Source organism: Tetranychus urticae, chromosome 3 (genome assembly GCF_039701765.1).
Source record: "Tetranychus urticae isolate SD_2017Ah chromosome 3, NJAU_TeUrti_SD_1.0, whole genome shotgun sequence".
Taxonomy (NCBI): Eukaryota; Metazoa; Arthropoda; class Arachnida; order Trombidiformes; family Tetranychidae; genus Tetranychus; species Tetranychus urticae.
Window position 1 is genome coordinate 8,180,896 of NC_142960.1, and position 18,739 is coordinate 8,199,634.

Consider the following 18,739-nt stretch of genomic DNA (forward strand, 5'->3'; position numbering starts at 1 on the left):
ACTGGAATACAATTAAGGATGGTAAAAAGATGATGAAGAAACGGGACAAAAGAATTGATTCGGATGAAAACATCTATTATTAACGACAATAGGGATTAAAGGGAATCCAAGTGAAAAAAAGGAGAAGAAATTCTGATACAGAATTATTGTACACTTTGCCCATTTTCCTGAATCTCTTTTTCTCAGTCTATTCAACCAACCTTCTTCCGCTGCTACTATCATCATCATCATCATCATCATCATCGTTTCTGTCTATTGTATTATCAAGAAGAGAAGCAAAAAAGTTGAACATTTTCTTTGGGTTAAAAGATAAGATGTACTTTTTTCGCCTTCATTCACTTCATCATCATCTTCCCATTTACCTCTTTGAGCAACAAGAAGAAGCAACAAGATGATAAATAATAATATTATTACTACCATGATCATCTTAACGATGGTGGTGATCATCTTGAAAACTGTAAACTACTCCACTTTAAAAGCTTTTCAAGTCTTCACACTTTTGGATTGATGCCCAGGCAACATTGAATGTTCAACCTTGCCATCTGTACGCTTCTGTCCTATTCACTGGTGATAGTTCAAAATCAGTCCATCCGATGATAGGATCAGATAGGCAGGGAAACCATTAATTAGTAATTAATGGAGCAAAGTGAAATGCTTGAAAATCAACTCAATTTGCTTCCAGTCAATGGTAGAGTCTCACAAAACTGTCTTTTCCAGATGAAATATCGTCAAATTTTCAGCTTCTAATGGTAATAATTGTTAATCGACAAGATTTTCACAATCTAACTGGCAACTGAACAGATTAACTAAATAAAAGGACAATGGAAACTTATATTACTCCCTGAATAGGAATAACATTTTCACTTGAAATGTTAGGCCTAAAGTCACTATGGCAATGTAACAATGTATTTCATATTTTTGATCCTTTTGTGACTTCAATTGATTGTTTAACCATCTAATTGTATTATTTTTTGCTTCTTTAGGATCACAGGATCATTATTGAAATCAACCTTCAAGCCTAACATTGAACTTTCAACTGTAAAAAGCTTAAATTGGGAATGTCATTGAATGCAACAATTGATGTTGCCTTTTACATTTTGAGTGAACCCTTCAAATTTAGACGTAATGAGTAGGCTAAATGGATACATGCTGATTAAAGTATATTTGTATGAATAGAGGAATCAACTTTAAAATAAACGTATTTATCTTATCTGTCAATTATTTACAGGAAATCATCTCTTGATCAATAATCCAGGATTTCCTTACAGGCGGAGTTAAGTCAACATTTTCCCCCTGTGAGACTCATTTTCATCCTGATCATCACCAGAATCCTCATCTTTTACCAATCAGATTCTTGACTTTTCTTGAAGACGCAATCGTATCGAGTCTCAGGCAACAATCACTCCCAAGAATCCAGCTAAATTGTAGCATCTACATGTATATAAATTAATGAGATATAACGTTAATAGAAACATTATCTTGTGTCTCTGGATTTCAGTTTATTTTTTTGTAGGCTTAAACAATCAACTAGCCAACAGTTTCATCTACACTTAACTTTCCAATTATTGATGTTATTTGAAACTTTACAAGCTCAGATAATTGAGATAATATTTTGAACCATCATTATCATTATTAAAAACTAAAGATATGATTGTCTTGATTGTAACATAATAATAAAGTGAAACTTAACTGTTGCATTATGTTGCTCTTTTCAAGTTTCAAGTTTACTTTCAAGTCAAGTCTTTGTTAAGTTTCTTTACGCATATTAAAGCTTTATTTATTTACTATTTTCTTGTTTCTTTGTTTACTTTCAGTTTAATTATTGTTTTTAATTGTTCAATGTTAATTAAAATGATTTAATGGAAAGTCATTGACTTAAATGTGAAAAAAACACAATCAATTCACAATTATTAAGTCAGTTCTGGGTTAAAACCCTTTTTGCCTTTTGTTTTGGTTTCAACTATGACAGATCATAATATGGTTACTTGCAGTGAAAATAGCCCGATGGGTTTATGCTCATCAAACCAAGTATTTGGTAGACAAAGTAAATTTGATTTTAATTGTGTTAACAAATTGAATGGACTTATAACGAGGCAAGGTATAGATGATGGACAACAATCAGGTGGTGATCAGCAATCAACAGGTTTTCTGTCTGGTTCCATTTCAGCTCCAACTTGTCTAACAGTTAATCCAACAAATAAAACCAACAAGTGTGTGAATCCTGCAGCATCAACAGCTAGACCAACTGTAACAATGGATCCTGAAAATCAGGAAATTGTGATTACTTCTACTAGTACAAATAACAATAATAGTGTCAATGCTGGTACCAATGATGATCCAGGAGATGGTGAACGTGAAGTTTGGAACAAAAAAGTTGACTTTTTACTCTCAGTTATTGGCTTTGCTGTGGATCTTTCAAATGTTTGGAGATTTCCCTATTTATGTTATAAAAATGGTGGAGGTGAGACCCTTTTTTCACTATGATATCCTTTAATTATTCATCTAATCAACAGTTATTGAATATGCAAATAATAATTGATAACCAATAACTAACATTAGGTCTGTCTAATGATTCAGTTTCAATAGACTGACTAGTGAATTGCATGCAAAATGTAAATCATCGTTGAGATATGATAATTGGGAGATATGATAAACTTAGAATTATCATATCTCAACGGCGATTAAAAAATTGGCAAAGGTGAAAATGTCCAAACAATGGTAAAGATTTCCGATGGACATTTCCATGTTTATCAATTTTTTAATCAACCTCGCAATAGCATGATTGTAATTTCTGGCAACATCTTTTATCCCTTTTGACAAAAAAAGCAAAGTTTAACCACAAAATCAATATTGATTGTAAATTTTCAAATAATGAGATGCTTGATAGTCTACTTTGTTGATGTGTTGTTGTCGTGTAAAATATGGATGTTCAAAAATCAGATTGATAAAAATTGAGTTGAACATTATTTGGGTAATCATCGTTTAACCCAAAGTATACTCGAGCTATCAATAAGTTGATAACATAAAAAATGAGGATAATAAATACGATCAGATAATTGTAAGTCATTTTGTCAACCTTCCACTATCAATGCACTATTATCTGATTTAACAGATTGTTCACTAAATTGGCTCAACTTTTTACCCTCCCCTAAAACCTGATTACTAACTTCATATATTATTTTCAACCAGTTATGTTCACATTTTCAAAAATCAATTTCCTCAATCAAGATATCGAGCTTTTTCACATGATTAGTAGTCGATTCGTTTGGATTTGAAACCTCTGAAATTGTCACAAATTAATCAACACAAGTAAATGCAAATAATCAGCAAGCTTGTAGGCTGAATTGTTGGGCTCATTAATTTGGTTGGCAAATGAGCCCATTGAAGTATAAATTGATGAATTTGTCTGAAGGTTCAGATATGTCAATACCAGAACCCGAGACAAAATTGATCAAACTCAATCTCTGGTACAATTGATCAATCTTTTGTTCAACAAGTGAACCTAGTATCAACCATCAATCAACTGTGATCAAGTTCATTCCAATTGATTGTCTCAATTCGCAAACAAACAAAATCAATTTCATCCTTTAATTCAATAGCAATCCAATAACAATTGAATTTTAAGTTTCCACTTTTCTAATTTCAATTTTTCTCCTTATTATCATAACTTAGGAGCATTTTTAATTCCGTATGTAATTATGTTGGCCATCGGAGGAATCCCATTGTTTTTCATGGAACTGGCTTTGGGTCAATATTTCAGGAAAGGTGCCATTACTTGTTGGGGAAGAATCGTACCTTTACTCAAAGGTAAATTATTAAACTGATGAAACTGTAAATCTAATATTTTTCCTCTTCTTTATTCAGGTGTTGGTTATGCTGTTGTCTTGATTGCTTTTTATGTAGATTTTTATTACAATGTTATCATTGCTTGGGCTTTATACTTTTTCTTTGCTTCATTTTCAACCGAATTGCCTTGGACTCGATGTAATAACCTCTGGAATACCAATAACTGCTCAGAAATACCAATGACCGATGAAACTGTTGATGAATACAATTTAGCTGACCCAACATTAAATTATACTTATTCTTTATTATCATCACCATCTTCATCTGTACAATCTCATTCATCCGAGTCTCCAATATCATCTTCAATATCACCTTTCTCCGGTTTAACCTCTCTCTCATCTGTATCATATCCATCTTCATCACCCTTACCTACTTCAATGATGATCAAATTAGTACCCAATTCAACTGTAAAGGAGACTATCACTCGTAATCGGATTTCACCAGCAATGGAGTATTTTAAGTAAGTTGCTAACAATTTGCTATTTCAAATTGATTACCAGTGTTTCATGTCACATATTAATGGTAATCATTTAACTGTTGTTCAATGGCTACAACAAACAAATTGATGTCCCACAATATAATAATAACTTGTACAACCTTTTTATATTAATATTTATTGAACCATTTTTGCTCATAAAGGCATTAAATCAATCAGTATCAGCATTTGTATATACATTCATCTCTAATATATCAAGAATTATCTGGTTCACTAGCAAAAACCAATTTCATTTAACCACAAATGAATCAACATTACCAACATCATCTTAATCGCTTGTCCTCTAATGTATCAATTAATAGTAGATCAAGCTTGAAATGCATTGATATATTATTATATCCAATGTATACGGAAAAATTAGCAAATCAATAGATTATGGCATCAAGAAAATCTTATGATTTGGTTCAACCAAAGATTGACCAGAAAATATTTTCTACAATTTTTATCATTCAAGCCCTTTACAAATCCAAATTATCCCAACTCAAGATTGAAGATGAATGATTACACTATTAATTTATGATATTTTTTTATTCTGCTCACAGTCGACATATCCTTGAACTAGACCAAAGCTCAGGTATCGATGGATTGGGAGCAATCAAATGGGAAATGAGTGTATGCCTGTTGATTGTTTACCTAATCTGTTATTTCAGTCTATGGAAGGGTATTTCAACTTCAGGAAAGGTGAGTTTATTCAAGTTAAAAGTTTGATAATGTAAATTGATTTCATGATTAAACAAGTTGATTCGCCAAGATAGATTAATAGCTATTTCTCGCCTTTTACACTTTGTGGTTTGATTGATTCTCTCGAAGTCAGATGATGAGGGTAAAAAATTGATTGATTAATCCTACATTAGCAGTACAATAAATTTGGGTTAGACTATACAATTGATTCCAAAGAAGAGGAAGGAAGAAGTGGCCAAATCCAAAGATAATCGAGTTTCTCTTCATTTTGCATTTGATCTTGATTCGCCTGGGATTAATGTATGTGTTGACAATAAGGATTTGAAGATGAACCTTCATCTATATCTTTTCAGGGTTCATGAAATAAGAATTTAAGATAAATCTACTTTTCTATGTTCTATTTAGATGTCGATTTTAAATAAATTATAAATTGATATGCAAAATCCTATGTAACCTGCCAATCTATTTATCAATCCTATGCTCGATCTTGGATAGATCAGAAATAGATCAATGCTTCTTCTATGAAATTTACTGAATTTTTATCGAATCGGTTGAAATTAATTTCATATCAGATTAATTGCAAAAATAAATTAAATATGACTTTTCAAAATTGCGATATTTACTATTGATTATTAAACAACTTGGTTTAACAATAGATGGGGTTGTATTTGATCATTGTTGAAGCGGGCTTTCTTTTGATTATCAATATTTACCACTATCTTTACATTTGTTGTGTCTTTTTTCTTTGTTTAACTAATTGTAATTTAATTGAATTTTAGGTGGTTTGGTTTACAGCTCTTTTTCCTTATGTTGTTCTTATTACTTTATTAATTCGTGGAATCTGGCTGCCTGGAGCCTTAGATGGAATCAAATATTATCTAACTCCTGATTTTAGTGCTCTTACCAAAGCAAATGTAAGGTTATCTTTTATTTAGTTTCGTGGTTTGATTTATATTTATTTAATTAATACGATTATTTATCTTATTCTAGGTTTGGGTTGATGCTGCTACCCAAGTATTCTTTTCTCTAGGCCCTGGGTTCGGTGTTTTACTGGCCTTTGCAAGTTATAATGAATTTCATAACAATGTTTATCGAGATGCATTATTAACCAGTGCTGTGAATAGTGCAACAAGTTTTCTTTCTGGGTTTGTTATTTTTTCAATTCTTGGATACATGGCTGCCAAAAGTAAACAATCAATTCAAGATGTTGTATCGGAAGGACCTGGTCTCGTATTTGTAGTTTACCCAGAAGCCATTGCAACCATGCCTGGAGCACCTTTTTGGTCAATAATGTTTTTCCTCATGTTATTAACGCTTGGATTAGATTCATCTGTACGTTCGACACTGATTTTTCTATTCAGCAAACTTATTCTTCTAGTCTAATATAGCATTTTTATTTCTCCCTTTATTCAGTTTGGAGGTTCAGAGGCGATCATTACTGCTCTGAGTGATGAATATCCGTTGATCAAGAAGAACCGGGAAATTTTTGTTGCTATACTGTTTACGTTTTACTTTTTCATTGGTCAATTTAGCTGTGCTCAGGTGAATAGATTTAATTTATTAGTTCAATCGATAAAGCTTTATCCTAAAGTATTTCTAATCGTCCCTATTAGACTCAATCATAATACAGTGGATTTTTTTAAAATAAGTGCACATAAGTGTATTTTTTGCCAATACAAAAGACATTGTGTTAACGTTGTACTAACACAGGATTTTCACTACTAACCAAGTTACGCAAATACAAAATTCACTGATTTATTAAACAATCCATTTCAAATGGATAAAAGTGATCTGAAAACCACTGGCAACTCTTCAATTTTGATCATGATGATAGCCTTAGGTGCAGTCTCATGAAATATGGTGCTAAAAAACCCAAAATATTCATGGAGCCAATTTTAGCCCTTTTATTATACGAAGACTTTTTAATATTGATTATTTCAGATGAATCTCTGTATCTCCCGAACAATTGAATATAATATGATTTTTTTTATGAGCAAGCTAACATTGGGAGTTGATCTATACGTAACACCTACAAAAATAATTTTCCAGAAAGATCATCAATAAAAAAATCGGCTAGAAATTAGTTGTTTCAGGTTTTGAAAGTCATGCATGCAATGCAATGAGTTACCATTTTGTTAAAAACAGTATTTTTGTCCAAATAACTATTGAAATTATTTTCTGATGCATATATTGATAGCAGTAGAAGCTTAGGAACACTGTCTCACAAAAAACTTGCAAAAAAAATTTATTTTGAATGTAATAAGCTCGAAAATTGCCACAAAGGTGCCAAAATTGGCCAAAAATTTCCCAAATCGCCCAGTTTTGCTAGACTTGAAAAATTTCAAAAATAAACGATTGTTAATGTCACTCCATTGCTCAAAGATAGATATGGACTGCTTAGAATGTTTCTGAGACTTATTTTTCATGCCTAGGTCAAAACATTATGAAAACCCCTAATATTACAGATGAGAATTAGGTGTCTCTTGGCTATCACCATTAATATTAAGCTTTATCGATTTAACAATATCATTTCAGTAGATTAGAAAATTTTGAATGATTCTGTTTAACTGAGTTGATGAGCAACCAAAATCTTTTGTAACCATGAAACATCTAAATTTTCTCAGGGAGGAGCTTATGTAGTCCATTTATTAGACACCTATGCTGCTGGCTATTCAATTCTGTTCGCTGTTTTCTGCGAATCAATCGCAGTTTCTTGGATATATGGTGAGTTGTTGAATTTTCAATGAATACAGAATGGAAGCTTTATTGACGAGGTTTTCAATTTTACAGGTTATGATAGATTTTCCAATAATTTACACCGAATGCTTGGTTTTGAAATTAGCTGGTGGTGGAAATTTTGTTGGGTCTGTATGGCACCTTTTTTTATCATGGTGAGTTACATTTTTTCAATCTTTAAAATGTATTTTAACACGATATTTTATTTTACTGGTCAAAGGTTATTATAATTTACGGACTTATAAGTTATGAGCCACTGACATATGGTGATTACAGGTACCCTGTTTGGGCTAATATTTTAGGATTTTGCATTGCTGCCTCGTCAGTTTTATGCATACCAATTGTTGCCATTTATCAGATTTATATCACTCCGGGAACTTTCGTGCAAGTAAGTCTCATCCTATCGATGTGATAGAATTGATCACTTTTTTAAGATTCTCTTCGAATTCTTTAAAGCGGTGTTAAGGCCAGCTCAGAGTATTGATCGTTTTTCATTTATCTATTTTTCAGAGACTCAAAATATTGATAACCCCGTACGAGGATACGCAAAATTTGGTTCAGCAAACAAATAAACCTAATAGCCGAATTTTTGACTCAAGTGATAGCAATTCAGAACCTAAAGGAGCAGTTGATGTGTGACTTCAGATTATGTGATAGATTTGCATGATACGTCATGTAATTGTTATCAACTATGGCGATAATATATACAGGTAATTTATTATTAAGATAATTTACTAGATGTGAATCGTTTATTATGTTCATCAAATAATCAAATCTAAATCAAAAATCACTATCTAGTCCATTAACCAGTTCAATGTAAATCGACATTGAGTTTTCAAATGCTTTATGCAAACTCCTAATTATCTCAATCTAAACTTGCAACATTTTTACCATTTCCAAATGATTTAAGTTTATCAATCACAATATCCAATAATTTACATCACGAAACCTTTTGGATGCAATTAATTATAAGCGCTATCTTCATTAGCATTTAATGGAACAAGAGATGTCTTAATTTTCTAGCTGTTAATTTAATTTCGCAATTATCTAATGTATTATTTTTAAGCTAATGATGATCAATGAAACAAACCACTGATCAGAAGCTATTAACAAACAAAGAAGGAGAAGTTCTTTTGTTTTGATTCACTATTAGCATCGTAGTTATCAATTAAATCTCACAATTAACTTGTTTTTTATCCTTCTTTGTATAAAAAACGTGTGTTAACTAATCAATCACCAAAACTTATTCTTTAATCAATCTGAATCTCTTTTTATTACAAACCTTAATACAGACACATGTTAACTGTTTTTTGACTGTATATTAACATTCCTCAAATTATACTCTTATTCAATCATCATGACTGTGTTATAACCAATAACAATTTAACAAGATATTAATAAAAATTGAACCTACGATTATTTTAACAGGATAATTTTATTGATAATTTTGTATTATTACCTCAACTATAATGACTGTTTAGTCTAACGACAGTTAAACTATTGTGTCGATTCATGGACATTTCAACTAAATTACCAGCGAATGAGTTTGAATGAAATTTGCGAAATGTTGACAACCTGAGGCAACTATCCTTGAAGGATATCAAAATCTACAATTGATCAAACAATTACCAAAGGCATTTTGCAGTATTTAGATTTTAACCAATCTTAAATTCGTATTTAATTATAACCAGAGATATTGAAGGAAAAAAATCAAGCGGCTTGATCATCAAATAACCAGTTTTATCATGCAAAATTTAGGTATTTACTGTTACAAGCAAACCAAACCAGAATATTGAGATGTCCATCGACACAAAATAGGATTTTATGCAGACAAACCTGAAAAGATTGCTCTGTAATTCAATTTAGGATTGAAAATGAACATCATTGGTTGGTAAATTTTTTTGGATAATGTTTAATTTATAATAATTAATTGAATGAAATAGTTTATAATGATTAGTCGTTTTAATCAAGCAAACAAAAGAAACCATTAATTAATGTCTACTCTTATTTACTTCACAGGCTTTTCCATTGGCATCAGTTTACCATCAATCTAAATTAGTACAAGTTCAATTGTTGATTGAAGTGGATTTTCTTACAATGATTAATACAGGTTTTTACTTTAATTTGAATGGCCTATTGCAAGTAATTGGAGTAACAATTTAAAAGAGCAACATGTTTAATTGTAATAAGTGGAGGAGAGTTACAAACCACTTGAAGACTGTTGGAGAAGACACAACCAAATGCTTTGATATTGGGTTCAAATCTATTATTAATAGCCAATTTGTTTGGTAAAAGGACAATAAACTAGCTGATTTGGTGTTTAACAATACAATTAGTCTTGACTTTTGAACCTAAATGGTAATTGAAATCAATGGTGGACCAATGTGTTTATCAAAGGAAAACTAGCAAACAAATTGTCAACATGTTGTTGAACAGATTTAACTGTATGAACTTTGAATGACTTTTGAAGTCACAAAAATTAAATTATAATGTATTAACCCATTGAACCAACGACGTATATCTTTATTTACCTCAGACATTATGTTGTATCTAAAGTGTAATGGTTAAAATGATGGTGAAGAAAAGGTAAAATGTAAGTAAAAAACATTAAGAAACCCTTGACGAAGTGCAAGTGAAATTATCAAAGTAATTTACCATTTACTGGCTAATCAACCTTGCAGGAATTTGATGATCATTTATTTATCCGGAGGCAATCGTATTGAATACCATGACAACGCCGCTATTTTGGTTGACTGGTTACTAGAAACTTACGAAAGATTCAACTGTTGAATTTCAATATCAAGGATCTCTGTCCCTTTCTTTCCATGCCTATGATCTTTTCTCTCTTTCTTGTGTTTACTTCTTCTTCTTCCTTGTTAATCCACTCACTTGTTTATCTGATTGTCTCACTTTTTCCTCTCTCTCTCCCTCTGTTTCAAGTATTAATGATGATTACTCCGGGCAAATCAGTTCGCATTTGTTAATTTAATTGTGACTTGGCTCAAAATGTCCACCAAATCAAGTCCAATATCATCTTTACCTTACATTTTAACTCGTCTTTTGTTCGCCTTATATCTTCTGACTTTATTTACCGGTTACTCATCTGGAGCCATAAACTTACCAGACAATTTTCAGATTAACAAAACAACTCAACATGTCAACAGACAACAAGCCATCCTCGTTAAATCTGGATTTAGCAAATTATTGTTTGATTATATTGACGAGAATGTTAACCAATTGGAACAACATGGTGTAACCAGCCAATGTGTCAACAGTTTAAAGCATTTCAATGCTTCTCTAAAAAATGGCGATCCATGGGCTCTCAAAAGTAAACTTTTCTTCTCTTGAACTAATAAGTTCTAGTATTTGTTTTACATTATATTGTATGTTAAAATAATCTTTCGTTTGAATTTTTGTGTTTTCAGTGTTGGATGCCTCAGGTCGTATGCCTTCAGATATTACTGGAAATGGCTACCTCGATTTGGGAAGCTTTGAAAACTGTTTACAGCTATCTTGGCTCAATAGTTCTGGTTCAATAGAAACCGGACAACATTGTTTAACTTCAGTTCTTCCCGTGGTTTCCGAGCCTGGGACAGCTATTGATTTATTTGTGTCTAGTAAAGTTATTTCAGACTATGATACATCTTTCTCGTTGAGAATTGGATTTTGCATTCCCTCCGGCTGCCAAAAAAATGATTTACATATAATCGCTAATAAAGGTAAAATTTATTGTTTCTTTATGTTTAAATATGATTTTTAACCTATCTATTTATATTTATGCATCACCTTTCTTTATGGACCGTTATTGATATTGAAATCGATTTGCTTGCCAAAAAAAGCCTTGGAACCATTCTCATGGACCGTGCCAAGGGTTGATTCCTGTCAGATTAGGATATCTTTTACTGATAAGCTTATTAAAGCTTCAAGTTTACAAAAATTTAGCTTGTAAGTTGTTTAATTTTGTTTATTTTACATTCATTGTTAATTTATTTGAATTTTGGTCATAGGGCATTCTTTGCGACTTTTATTTTACTCGTCATTTGTGCGACTTGGAAAGATGTTACATCAAAACAAAATACGAGTGGAAGTCCTAAACAGTTTGCTGATAAACATTGGGTTCGAAGTTTTTCTCTGCGAACTAATTGGAAAAGTATGGTTGAACCAGATGAAGAGATGAGTAAATCTCCAACAATAACTAGATGTGGATTAACCCAGCATGTTATAGTTTTACATTTTCATGCTCTTATTTGGCCGGTAATATCCGGAGCAATTGTAATTTATGGTAAGTATAATATTCATCATATTTAACCTCTTCATAACCTTTTCCAATCTTTCCATTCTTTTGATCATTATCATCTAATTAATGTAACAACTATCCACTTACAGCAGTTGGTGATCCTTTGGTGATATACAAGGATAGTCAGATTTTGAAGTATATGGTCGCAGAATGGTTCATGGAGGGACTTTTTGCTTATGCGTATGTTTTTTTGTCATTATTATTCTTTTGATTCGTGCCTTTTCCAAGAAATAGTAATTCACTCTCATTTGATATAAATCAGCGGAAAGAAACAAATACAAACAGCTTGTTTAGCTGAATTTCAACGGTTATTGCTGGAAAACCTGCAATAAAATTACATGATATCTTTGTAATTAGTTGCATAATGCTTGTTAATTTTTGAGACATTTTCTATCAAAACAAGCAAACGTGGGTAATTTTAAGCAAGATAGTGATTAATATCAAATATTCATTCTTTTTAATTCTAGTGGACTCTGCAAATCATGTGAATTTTGGCGCAAAACTAATTCAAAAACTTCAATCTGGCAGATAATCAACACAATTGTCGTAAAGATGCTAAAGTAAGAGATTATCATAATTTAAAGCAGTAAGATTGGAAACTTAATTTTTAAAGTGTTTTTTAATTGGCAGATTGACTTGCCTATTTGCAATAATGATTGGCGTGGAAATGATTGTGCCATTATTTGCCTCCGGACCATTAAATCCTTTAATTGCCGAAAAAAATGCTGAAATTTGTTCCAAAACTTATACAGCAAATATCTTCTTCTATCAAAATTACATTGGTTCACTGGATAAAGTTGTAAGTTGTCACTTGGAAGTAACCGAAAATGGTTTTGATGCTTACAATTTTTTTTCTCGTTTTCATTTCAAAAAGTGTATCGCTCATTCATGGTCATTGGCAGCTGAGTATCAAATGGTTTTCTTCTTGGCTGGTCTCATTATACTGTATAAACGATATCCCAAAGTGGCTTTGAGTTTGAATGCCGTCGGAGTTATCGGTGGATTAATCAATGTTGGTCGAGTATATTATCAATATGATATACCCGTTCACCCAATCTCTAGAGGCTTCGATCCAGGGTAAGACAGATTAAAACATCAAGTTCAGATAATCTTAATATTAATTCGGTCCACTTTCTTAAACAGCCTTTTATCAAAATGGATTGAATCAGTCTATCTCCCATCATCAATGAAGTTTTGGTTGTACATCACCCCAGCATGTTACATATACATAATCATGACAGGAATCCAAGCGAAATATATAACGGTAATTATTTCATGTTTTTCTCTTTTCATTTTATTCTGATATTTAATCAAATCTGATGTTTAAATTTATAGAAATTAAATTTTAAGTCAGATCAGTTGCTGGGTAATTTATAAATCAGGATAACGAGAATCAAGTACATTCAAGACAGTCAACCATTAAAGTTAGTAAATTTCATTCTCTTGATTTTTATCAATGAATTTGTGACTGAAGGTGATGAATACTTTTCGATAAAAATTATAAATTTTATTTTTTAATCAATTGTTCATCGGTTTTCTGTAGTTTTTCTTGTTATTAAAAAAATAAGTGTACAAGAACTTGAGAAACTGATAATTAACTTAGTTAGTCTCTGAGAGTCAAGGTAATTTCTTCTAAGCTAGAAACTTGTTTTATTTAAGTTTTATGTTCTCAAAATGTTTAAAACAACTCATAATCATAACGTTTGATAAAAGTCATAGTAATAAAACTTAACATGTTTCAGAATTTTTTCCTTTAAAGTTTAAAATTGCAGAAGAAGAATTAGCTTTCATATTTTCTTGAATGTAACGGTCCAATATACACTGGTTGACAAAATTATAAGACCACTTAATTTTTGAATCTAAATCTCTAAATATCTTGCTTTTATAAATTAATTTAATAGATTTAAAAAGTGCGTAAAAAGCTGAATCAAATGAGACCATGATCAAAAAAATATATGTAATAATTAGAAAATAATCATGAAAAAATCAAGATTTGCAGGTGACAAAAGTATAAGACCACTTCATAAATTTCCCGATTTTTTTTAATATATGTAATTTTGTCAAATTTTTTTCTGTAAATAATGTGCCATTTCTATAGATCAATCGTATTTCAGAGTTCGATGCTAGAACAATAAACGGTTTTTTGTAAAATTAAGAAATTAGGTTTCCATAGGAATGCATTGAAAAATTATGTAAATTCCAATTATTCATTAGATTAAAGTCAATTTTTTGGAATTTTTTCATGGTAATTCTCCAAAAAAATCATAAAAACTATCACAAATTTGAATTTTGGAAATCGGATGAATCGTTGTCAATTTATGAACAATTGATTATTTCTTGCATGCTTTTACATTGAAAAGCAATGTAAAAGGTAAAGAATTTAAGAAATAATTCATAAATCGGAAACGATTCATCTGATTTCCAAAATTCGAACTTCTGATAGTTTTAATTCTTACACTGAACAATGACCATGAAATCATTTCCAAAAAATAGACTTAATCTGATAAATAATTGGAATTTACGTAATTTTCTAATGTATTTCAATGGAAACTTGATTTCTCAACTTTACGAAAATCGGTTAATCATATTGCCCACCAAACTCTGAAATTAGATAAGTTTATATTAATAACACATTATTTGCACAAAAAACCTGTAAAAAATTCCATGTATGAAAAATAATCGTGAAGTTTAAAAAGTGGTCTTATACTTTTGTCACATTCAAATCTTGATTTTTCTTAATAATTTTCTAATTATATCATATATTTTTTCAAATAAGGTCTCATTTGATTCAATTGCTTACGCTCTGATCAAATCTGTTATCAAAACTTATAAAATCGAAAAAGCGAAAGATTTAGACCTAAAAATTAAGTGGTCTTATACTTTTGTCAACCAGTTTATTAGGTTGCCCGGCGCAAAGTGGCGGAACTTTAAATGTTAATATTTTATTGTTAATCGAAGCAATTAAAACAATTCTTTTGCTAATCATATAAGGAAGGATGCAGAATTTTTATGATACATGACTTATAATTTTCCGTTTGCTAATTCGAAATTTATTGGAAAAAAATCAAAAAAATGAAATTTCGTGCGGCTCAAAATTTTCTAAAAAACCAAGGGTCCCCCCTGTGATTTGCTCGCGATAGAAACTTTTTTAATCGAACATTTCTCGAAAACTTGGTGATCATGATAAAAATTGAGAAAAGTGATTTTTAATCAATCCAATTACTATAATTAGACGAAATGACTTTGAAAAATTTTTCATCGGTAACAACGCTATAAAGCCACAAAGTTCGAAATTTACAAAATTGCCATTTTTCGATTTTTATCTAATTACTTTCGAATTACCAATGTCTAAAGGGTTTAAGATGTGTCAAAAAAATTCTGAATCTTTACTTAAATAATTTTTAAAAAAATTGACTGAATTGATTCAGGTAAAAATGAAATATTAAAAATAAAAGTTCCGCCACTTTGAGCCGGGCAACCTAATAAATACATAACAAAGACTCAAACTCAAAATGCCGGTAAACAGGAAATCTTTCACTCCTAGTTAAATTGAAAAGATTCACGGCACAAAAATGGGATTTTACAGCTTGAGATGCGAGGCTATAAATGGTTATGTAGTTAAAGATGATAATTTTGCTTCATCTTCATAGACAGCGTCTGCTTTCACCGTTGTCAAGTTCGAGTTCCGTTTCAATCTTTATTGTAAGCCATGTTGATCTCATTATGTACTTAGGCCTTTTCAATGTGAATTGATTGCAAGAATTCAATTATAACTGCAAATTTTTGAGATTCACACTTGACAACTTTTTTGTTTACCTAACATCTAACTATGAAATTATTGCATTTACTGTCGGAGATGACTTTTATTACACTCAGCCAAATAAATTTATCAATCAGTATTGTACGAGGAAATGCAACCCAAATTTAGTTATTCAATGTTTTTATCCATTAAAAAACGCTTAACGGGTTATAAACATCATTAGTTTTTCATTTTGTTATTTTAAACTATCTATGATTATGATTATAATGACTTATGTTTTTTGTTTCTATCTATTTCCAGGAGAACCGAAATAAATTCAAGCTTGGAATGTATTATTTAGCACCATTTATTATGTTGTTACCGTTTATACGAGGTTCATTGTCCATCCCTGAAACTCCAATGTTCAATGCCGGCTACATTTTAATCTATCGTATCTTTACCGGAATATTTTATGCATGTTTAATATTTCACAATGCTGATGAGTTCAGAGAGTATTTTTCGTATAAACCAAAGGATTCTAAGGCCTGTGAAAATAATAACAATAACAACTCGTTGGCTTCGAATGGCAATCATGGAAAAATAATCGATGACTCAGTGAACCAAACTGAACTGGAACCGAAGTTGAATAAAACATTGAAATACATCTCTGGAAAAACTGAGTATAAGATTTTACACATTTTAACTGTTGTATTCAGATCAACGTATTGTGTCCATGTTCCTGTCTTGCTTTGGTATTATAGTCAACACAGATATCCAGTTTTAACAATTTCGGAATGGGTAATAATAGCACATCTAATTTATCATTTAATATCGACTAATTGTATTTGTTTCCTCCCGTTTTTATTCAGGCTTTTCACACATTTTCATCCGTTTTCCTTTCAATTGCTGCTGGAATTGTTTTTCATCTATTCATTTTGGGCCCATACGGTAACTTAACCGAAGCAATTAAATCAAAGGATAAACAAAGCGAATCATCTCATCTTAAAGACGAGTAAATTGCTATTTGAAATGTATGACGCTCTTCGATTTATTACAATTTCAATTTCTAGCATTTTTTAAGCACAAATCTACCCATTTTGTGGATTACTTTGTGTATGCCTGTACATTTGACAAAAATGAATAACTCTTTAAAACAGTAACTGTAACTCTTTAAGTTTTACTTTGATATTCATTCAATTAGACTAAAATTTAATTTAATAAACTGAATTTTCCTAATTTTGTATTTGTCTTTGAGAAGACCGAATATATCAATAGCTACAAATGAAATCTCGATAGAGATTCAACAATTGGTGAGGTTCCCTAGTATGAGAGAATCAAAAAAGTTGAGCAAACGAACGATCCAGTTTTCAATTATTCATGAATTTGACTCTGTTCTAGACGAGACCTTTAAAATGAGCATCCAAAATTAGTTTTTCAGCTTCTTCATTGATTTATAGCAATTCAAATTTTTCCTAAAAATGAACAAAATATGATGATATGGATACAGTGTGGAGCTAGCACCAGTTGCCACATTCATATTTCAAATGTCTTCTTCATTCTCGCAGTGTTTCAAGTGTTTCGATAATTTGCTGTTGCTATCTGAATAAAAGATTTTTACTGTATTTTGTTGAATATAATACGATAAAGTTACAAATTAAAGATTTTTAAATAAAGATTAGTCAAACTTTCATTTACTAACATAAATATTCATTGGATAAATCGTCTTTGCATTTAATTCCTTGTAGCCTTGCAGCGTTCATCAGCTTCAAATCAAATGGACTGTTTTAAACGACTAACACAGAGAAAGGCTTTGACCTGCCACATTCGAATATGTTTTCTTCAGTTTCGTAAAAGAGTCATTCTGCAGAATTTCAATCTTCCAGCTAGAAAGATTGGAATCAGTTTAGCTGGACGAAAATTTTACTTATGCTGAAGTACGCCTGCAAGAAAAGCGGTTGGCAGTGTATATAAATCGTGTAGATCGCCCTTATGTTTCATTCACTTGCATCAGTCACAATGTGACATTTATAAAGAAACTATGCTTTTAAGTTTGCACATTGCGAGAAACTTTTATGTTTCAATCACTTTTTTGAGCCACTACACCTGCATCCATGAAAGGTAACAGGTAATTCATGTCATTCTTTTGAGAGCATAGTTTTTTAACGTGGAATCAATAAAACCAGAAAACCGACTCCTTACTTTTAATACTTGCTTTTAAACTCAATTTTATCTTAACCAAAAGCATCAACATAAATGTTGATGGTGAGCTGATGAGTTGATTACGGTCGATTTATCACCATCTGTGCCATAATCAGAGTAGATATTAGTAGATGGCCAATTCAGAGTATTAATATATCTTACCTCTGAATTCACAAGTGATTTATTTCGTCTTTGACCATACAGAGTCTGGAACAGTACAGTAGTGGGCCAAAAGTTAACTCTTGGTTGTTTACTTTTGTTCTTTCAGGGTTTTTTGTACTTCGAGAAGGGTTTGAACCGTCTAGATGAATACTTGATTCTCTAAGTTCGACGAAGCTCTAATGAAACAATAACAAACATCACGATGGTATCTACATTGCATGTAAATACAGATCAATCTTAGTTTCTCATGAAGCTAAATCATGTATTTTGCATCATTTTGTTATTGGTGACGTATAGTAATAAAGAATCATTATTACGTATTATTGCGTTAACAGAAATTATCTAAATTGAAATCAAAATCACATTTCATTTGCAAAAATCTTTAATGTCCTCAATGGCATTGAAATTGAGCCACAAAATGGCTAGAGAATATATTCGATCAATTGATTTGATTAATTGAGTTGATTGTATTCAAAGCTCTTTTCTATTGTACAAAAGATCAGTTGCCATCTTATCAACAGCATTGCATTAATCGCTTTACAATTCAATTTCATCTTTGATGCAAGCTCTACAAAAACACAAA

At 31.1% G+C, this 18,739-nt stretch overlaps 2 protein-coding genes across 9 annotated transcripts; both read left to right on the forward strand.

The window, feature by feature from the left end:
• The first annotated feature begins 1,656 nt into the window (after positions 1-1,656).
• DAT (Sodium-dependent dopamine transporter) lies at positions 1,657-10,266 on the forward strand. 7 transcript variants are annotated; one of them, XR_016199442.1, is made up of 13 exons: positions 1,670-2,461; positions 3,673-3,807; positions 3,865-4,306; positions 4,885-5,023; positions 5,803-5,937; positions 6,014-6,355; positions 6,437-6,565; positions 7,648-7,747; positions 7,814-7,914; positions 7,980-8,147; positions 8,270-8,469; positions 9,188-9,646; positions 9,779-10,266. XR_016199442.1 is itself a non-coding variant. In XM_089268572.1 (11 exons), exons 1-11 carry the CDS (start codon positions 1,963-1,965, stop codon positions 8,396-8,398), a joined length of 2,319 nt encoding a protein of 772 aa, XP_089124698.1. In that variant the 5' UTR covers positions 1,691-1,962; the 3' UTR covers positions 8,399-9,192. The 7 variants fall into 7 exon arrangements, 2 of the variants coding, with proteins under 2 accessions (XP_089124698.1, XP_089124699.1); XR_016199441.1 differs by lacking the exon at positions 9,188-9,646 and having other exon boundaries at positions 1,657-2,461; XR_016199445.1 differs by lacking the exon at positions 9,779-10,266 and having other exon boundaries at positions 1,691-2,461; positions 9,518-9,647.
• A 471-nt stretch (positions 10,267-10,737) lies between these two features.
• LOC107367029 (nose resistant to fluoxetine protein 6) lies at positions 10,738-17,031 on the forward strand. Of its 2 annotated transcripts, none has more exons than XM_015934692.3 (11): positions 10,738-11,087; positions 11,185-11,478; positions 11,599-11,704; positions 11,767-12,041; positions 12,146-12,236; positions 12,524-12,616; positions 12,687-12,855; positions 12,931-13,133; positions 13,200-13,320; positions 16,117-16,593; positions 16,665-17,031. In XM_015934692.3, the coding sequence occupies exons 1-11, from the start codon at positions 10,766-10,768 to the stop codon at positions 16,809-16,811; spliced, it is 2,298 nt and encodes a 765-aa protein (XP_015790178.2). In that variant the 5' UTR covers positions 10,738-10,765; the 3' UTR covers positions 16,812-17,031. The 2 variants fall into 2 exon arrangements, with proteins under 2 accessions (XP_015790178.2, XP_089124700.1); XM_089268574.1 differs by lacking the exon at positions 16,665-17,031 and adding an exon at positions 13,392-13,480 and having other exon boundaries at positions 16,117-16,258.
• The last annotated feature ends 1,708 nt before the right edge of the window (positions 17,032-18,739 follow it).

Excerpts from the sequence above, each read along its gene's own strand:
- DAT (XM_089268572.1), top strand. The coding sequence starts at position 1,963 with ATGACAGATCATAATATGGTTACTTGCAGTGAAAATAGCCCGATGGGT. Across the intron at positions 5,024-5,802 it reads GTATTTCAACTTCAGGAAAG|GTGGTTTGGTTTACAGCTCT; the intron begins GTGAGTTTATTC and ends ATTGAATTTTAG. Across the intron at positions 7,748-7,813 it reads CGCAGTTTCTTGGATATATG|GTTATGATAGATTTTCCAAT; the intron begins GTGAGTTGTTGA and ends TCAATTTTACAG.
- LOC107367029 (XM_015934692.3), top strand. The coding sequence starts at position 10,766 with ATGTCCACCAAATCAAGTCCAATATCATCTTTACCTTACATTTTAACT. Across the intron at positions 11,088-11,184 it reads CGATCCATGGGCTCTCAAAA|TGTTGGATGCCTCAGGTCGT; the intron begins GTAAACTTTTCT and ends TTGTGTTTTCAG. Across the intron at positions 13,321-16,116 it reads TCCAAGCGAAATATATAACG|GAGAACCGAAATAAATTCAA; the intron begins GTAATTATTTCA and ends ATCTATTTCCAG.